The 6,312-nt window shown below is 47.4% G+C and overlaps 1 protein-coding gene across 1 annotated transcript in view; it reads right to left on the bottom strand.

Moving 5' to 3' along the window:
• The window catches only part of PRPF38A (pre-mRNA processing factor 38A), a 19,431-nt gene extending 16,555 nt beyond the window's left edge, over nt 1–2,876 (bottom strand). The window contains exon 1 of the mRNA XM_006768320.2: nt 2,525–2,876. Coding sequence (XP_006768383.1) covers nt 2,525–2,654 — 130 coding nt within the window. The 5' untranslated portion in view covers nt 2,655–2,876. The remainder of the gene's footprint in view (nt 1–2,524) is intronic.
• Between the last annotated feature and the right edge of the window lie 3,436 nt (nt 2,877–6,312).

Below are 6,312 nucleotides of genomic sequence, written 5' to 3'. Positions count from 1 at the left end.
AACACCCTTCTGGGACAAGACTTGCTTCAGTGGGGCTTTTGTGCTCACTGAGTCTGCCCCCTGAGTGTGTCCCTTATGGATCTGAGGAGTTGTAATCTGGGTGGTCCCACTCTGACCACTGGATACACTGGCTCTTGGATCTCTAAGGAGGTGCTATTTAGCCTCTTCCTGAGGCTACCCAGCAGGATCTACGGAGAGATCTGCAGATTCCTCTTCCTTGTTTGGGGTTTGGAGGTGCTCAGATGAGGCCCAGCTGCGAAGCAAGGCAGGCTGCTGTGGGGCCTTGAGCCTTCTTTTGGATGTTCTGGTTCTCTTTAACCCAGCTGCAGTTAGGTAATTTTAGATTTCAAAGGGCCAGAGGGAATCAACAGGGCAGAGCAAACAGCTATGGCTGCTCCTCAGTCCTGCTCTAGGAGGCCCCCGGGTCTCAGTGTCCTGAATTGCTGCAGACACGATTGTCTTTGAGACAAGCTGCCCTCGAGAAAGCCACCGAGTTCCGACTGATGCCAGACAGTCAGTTTCTTCCTGTATGACTCTGGGTCCCCAGAGAGTCAGGGCTGTAGGGAGCTTGAGACTCCCTCCCGATTGAAAAAGACACTGGCGTCCTCTGTTGCCAGCCCTTTCTGCACGCGCTCGAGCCTCCGTACCTCTGCACTTTACTTCCGCACCTCCTGAGTCTCAGTGTGCTTTTCTCTTTCCTTCTAGTTGTAGAATTTCGACTCAGCCAGCCTTCCTGTGGTTCTGGGTGATGTCTGTTTTGTCTTTAGTTGTAGTTTTGAAGTGGTTGTGCTAGGTAGCAATTTCAGGTGTTTACCTATGCCGCCATCGTGGTTTCTCCCAATAAAAATATATTTTTAAAAACCCACAGTAAAGGAGATTAAAAATGGCAGCAGAGTAAGTGGATGTTACACAGACAGGTTCCCAGGAACAAACTGGAATTACAACTAAAACACACAAAAAACATACTGAATAATCAACTGAAGGCTAGCTAGAGAGAACCCTGATAACCAAGGATGGAAAGTGGAGACCACATAGAGACTGGAAGGAAGGGCAGAGGCGTGAAAGGGTTAGCCAGGCTCCCACAGACAGTAGCTAAATTTCCGGAGAGATATCTCAGCTGTGGGGGGTTGCCACTGAGAACTCGGGTCTAATTCCCAAAGCTGGGCCATCCAGCAGAGAGCACCAGAACTGAGAAAGGTGCCCATATAACATCTGGCTGTGAAAAGCAGCAGGGTTGCTGTCTGCCAGGGAGAGATGGCTGGAAATGCAGGCACCTTCTTAAAGGGCCAACATACAAAAGTTCATGCATAGCCACTCACCTTGTGCTCCAGCAAAGGGAGGGCAGAGAGGACTGGAGCTGTGTGAGCAGAAGACAGGGTTGGGGGATCTGGGGTTAGAGTTCAGAAGGCAGCCAGCCCGATTTCATATAATTCCTTCAAGCTGTGGAGGTCATCTTTCTCTGGTAGTCCTTTGCTATCCAGGCAGTTTTGCTTGGGGGTAAGACAGTTGACCTTACCGGAGTAGAATTTCTGAGGCCCATTAAGAAACTGAGAATAACAATTAGCCTCCAGGCAGAAGCAATGCCCCACCGTGTTAGAAAACCTCTTGCCCCACCCGTCGATGATTGCCTGAGGGCTACTTAAGAGGAATCCAATCAATCTGCAGGCAGAGGCGGGTCTCTGGAGGCTTTGCCTGATCTAATTGGTCAGAAACAGGGTTTGACATTGTCCTGCACTAGAGATTGAGAGGTTTAACAGATCTATCTAATACACAAACAGGCAGCCAAAATGGGGAGATAAAAACAACACCACAGTGAATAACAACAAAAAAAGAACCTGTTAATTTAATTATAACCAAATCTTGTTCAAAAGCATGTTAAAACTAACAGGATGTTGATTTTCACAGGACATATAAACTGGAAATTTTGTCCGTTAAATCGAGGTCGGAAAAATCGAGGGTTTACTGTACTTCCTGTCACAGAGCATGTCAGATTCATTACAGAGCCCCCTTTTCATTCACAAAAGACACAAAACACAGTAACAACTCTTCAACACCTACATAACAGAGAATAAACCTCATTTACAAAACGGGGATAACCTTCCAAAGTTGTCAAAATCAAACACTAGCTGTGTGAACTAGGGCAAGTCACTTCACCTCTCTCTGAGCCTGTCAGTTCAAATAATAATAATAAAGTTTAAGGCCCGTAGTGAGAATCAAGCCTGACATAGCAAATAATAAATGTTAGCTACCAAAACAGAAAAGACTTTCGGGTCTGCAACCCAGCAAGTTATCATTAGACATGGAACAACTCAAAGAACCCAACTGACACACCCTTCGGAATCAGACCCTGTCGTCTGCGAGCCCAAAGCCTAACAAGTCTAGGCACAGAGTAGGGCCTACTCTGTAGGCGCTCAGGTTTTCTAAATGAGAGTCCCTTCCAGTCCCCCCGCCTCCAGGGTCTCTAGTCCTACCGGCGCCCAGTCGGAACCGGGCCACAAAGTGGGGTCGGCGCGCTTCCACTCACCCGTAAGGCCAAAGCACTCCCCTTTCCAGTACTTGGACTCATAGATTCGAGTCCGAATGATCTTCTCCACCAGATACTGCGGGTTGGTGCCGTGAATGCTGTGGGCATCCTTCACCGTGCGGTTCGCCATTTTAGAACGCTTTCAGTTCTATTTCCGTCGGGTCCTTTAGTGCGTCATATCCCGGTTAAAAACACACACAAAACATACGAAGAAAGATGGAGGAAGTCTCCTTTAAATAGCTCACGTTACCAGCTTGAAATCGGAAATGCTGCAGCGTAGGGAACTTCCTGCTCCGATAGAATCAAGAACGGCCGCTGCACGTAGACGTGCCTACGTCATGCGTCCTCTCTTAGGTAGGCGGGACAGAAGTGGGCGGGACTCCGGGTTAGGTAGGCGGGACGGAAGTGGGCGGGACTCCGGGTTAGATAGGCGGGACAGAAGGGAGGGCGGGCTGGTGACGCAACTAGGAGACAGCCTCGGGGCGGGGCTTCGACGTTCGGCGCGAAAATTTCTCTTCACCTTCATTCCATCGCTAGTGAGGGTCCCGTTTTCGCTGCCCGCGCGGCCCCTTGGCTGCTAGAGGAGTCCAGCTGGTGCAGGTGAGCGTTACTGCAGCTCCACGAGCTCCTGCTGCAGGGACGGTGGGACGTGGAGGACTTGCTCCTCGCTTCAGGAAGGTGCGGCCCGCGGTGCGTGTGGCGGCCCGCGGGCTGGAGGGGGACTGAGCCGCGGGGACTGAGGAAGTTGTTCTCTGTCGACTCGGCCATTGATTAATTCAGCAGATACTTACTAAGCGACTGCTGAGTGCCAGGCATCGTCCTAAGCCCGTTAGGAACGTCCTTCCCGCACATCCCGGTTGCTGAACACTTTGGGCCCCGCCTGGGGCTGCGCGTTGGCGGTGGGAAAGCCGGAAGCCCGCAGAGCCGCGTGAGCGCTCCTGCCCGCGGCGCCCCGAGGCTCTGGGTACTGATCTCAGCCGTCCCTGCGGTCTGCATTGCCCCGATGAAGCAGCGCGCCCTTTCTCCTTGGAGCCATGGTTTAGCAGCACCATAGGGGGCGGGGGAATAGCAGCAGAAATTGTTATCCCATTTTACAGAGGTAGCAGGTGCTCCTAGAGAGAGACTTGTCTAGGTTGCCCCCACCCCCGTCGTGCTGCGCTTACCTACCTACCTCTTCTGCTTTCCGTAATCTTACCCTAGAACCGAAGGGCCTTCTGTCTTGACAGTGGGAAAAGCACTGGACTTAGAGGCATGAGATAGATTCTTATCCTGGTTTACCGTCTGTGAAAGTGCAATGATTAAATATGCCAGTTTTCTATTTCTGTGGTCTGCAGAAATGGGATCCCTTCCCTGCTGTAAGGGGTACTTGTGAATGCCATTGGCAGTTTCTGATGTGAGAACATGGTGTGCCAAGTTTCTCTGCAACAATCCTTAACCACAGCAGAGGGCAGTACGTGGACTTTCTAAGGTTTATGAATCCTCTGAAATTGAGTGCAAAATTTTGTGTGAATTGTATGTGAGTTTCATAAGATCAAATTAGTGAAAAACAATAATAACAACAACAACAGCCCTGACTGGTTTGGCTCAGTGGATAGAGCGTCGGCCTGCGGACTGAAGGGTCCCAGGTTCAATTCCGGTCAAGGGCATGTACCTTGGTTGCGGGCACATCCCCAGTGGGGTCTGTGCAGGACGCAGCTGATCGATGTTTCTCTCTCATCGATGTTTCTAACTCTCTATCCCTCTCCCTTTCTCTCTGTAAAAAAATCAATAAAATATATATATATATAACAACAAAAGAGAACCACTGTCCTTACAAATAGAACAAGGAGGTTAGGAAGTGAGCGAGTGGATTTACCATTTTGCATTCTCCCCTTTAATCCTCAGTAATCCTAGAACACTGCCTGGCACACAGTGGGCAGTTAATACATATTGGTTGAATACAAGGAAGGTTCTGTTACTATTCCATTTTATGGATAAGGAAACCAAGGCCTATTTGGCCTCTCAGTCAGAGTCTGGGAAGCCTGACTTATTGTAATGAGCACATCAGAAGTAAGCTCTCGGAGGCATATATTTAACATTGTTCACTTGCACATAAGTGAAGTGGTTAAGAGCAGTCATCAGAATCCCGCCGCTCAGGGTTTGAATTAAGGCTGTGCCATCCTGTATAACATTGGGACAAGTTACTGTTTTGAAGCAATAATAGCATCTATCACTCAGCAAATATTTATTATTAAGAGCCTTCTGTGCACTTGGTACTATGTACTAACATTGTTCTAGGATTATTGTGAGGATTGAGATAAATATATGAAGAGTTTTGGCTCCGCCGTCTGTCATATTAGCTCAATAAATATCTGCTGTCATTTTTACTGCAACTCCATCTGTTTTCCTTGGGTGTGAACCCTGGACTGGGTGGTGTGTATGTTCCAAATTTCTGCTATCTGTAACATTGAGAGTCTGTGGTGGGTATCTTCTAGAAGTCAAAGCCTTTGCTAGGCCAAGTCTGGCCTCTCGTTTTATTTACCCCATTTATCACCCTTCTGTGGAATCTCTCTGCTGATGGTGGTTGAGATGAAATGCTGGGTCAAGGATAAGAAAGTGAGGTAATGGCTCAGAAGCCTGGCATCTATGATGTCCTTATGCTACCTCTTCAGGACTCCTGCTTAATTTTTTGAACTTTTCATTGAAAAATAGCATACATACAGAAAAATGCAGAAATCATGAATGTGTGTAGCTCAATGAGTTTTTATTGTTTGAATATAGATATTTAAAAATATGTTTATTGATTTCAGAGAGGAAGAGAGAGAGAGAGAGAAACAGCAATGATGAGAGAGAATAATCTATTGATTGCCTCCCTCACAGTCCCTACTGGGGATGAAGCCCTGACTGGGATCAAACCATGACCTGGTTCATAGGTCGATGCTCAACCACTGAGCCTCACCTGCCAGGCTGAATATATTTTTATTTTATAATCTCTTTCACCTAATCAGCGAATTTTAGAAATAACATGTCAGTAAGTTTTCTTAGGGAACATGCCCATGTAATCAGCATCTAGAATCTAGATGATCTAGATCAGTGGTTCTCAACCTTCCTAATGCCTCGATATTGTTGGCGCTGCCAGGGTTCAAAAAGTCCCACTTCGGGCGTCCATTTATGCCGGGGTTCATGTCCCAGCATCAAGAAGGGTTCAGGAATCTGGAAAAGGGGCTGCGCGTAGATGATATAGAAATCCAGAGACTAATGAGGAGTCCGGAGACGAGATATAATTTTGAAAGGCATTGGGGGTCAGAGGACTTTCAGCTAAAGGAACTGAAGTGAGTCCCTCCATGTCTAGGACCCTTGCTTTTATTTACACAATTTGTCCTAAGGGAAGGTGGAGATAATACACTTCAATGGGTAAGGTTTCAAAGGGTACAGAGTCCATTGTCAGAATGGGGAATAGCCTACAGCTGTTCAGGTGTTTGACCAGGCGGCAATAACATGTAGATTAAGATGCCCTTTAACTGTCTGGCAGCCACTATTCAGGTTTGGGGAAATGCCTTTAGCCATTCCCAACAGATGACTACATGTATGACTCAACCCTGTTGTGTGCCCAAGTCTCATCAACCTTTTGATGAAACTTGAAATTATGACATGCTGGAATTGGTCTACGGCACCTCTACCCTTTAATACAGTTCCTCATGTTGTGGTGACCCCCAACCATAAAATTATTTTCGTTGCTACTTCATAACTGTAATTTTGCTACTGTTATGAATTGTAATGTTAATATCTGATATGCAGGATATATTTTC

Source organism: Myotis davidii, unplaced genomic scaffold, assembly GCF_000327345.1.
Source record: "Myotis davidii unplaced genomic scaffold, ASM32734v1 scaffold79, whole genome shotgun sequence".
Lineage (NCBI taxonomy): Eukaryota > Metazoa > Chordata > Mammalia > Chiroptera > Vespertilionidae > Myotis > Myotis davidii.
The sequence above is the reverse complement of the archived record's forward strand: the minus strand, read 5'-3'. Positions and strand labels throughout refer to the sequence as shown.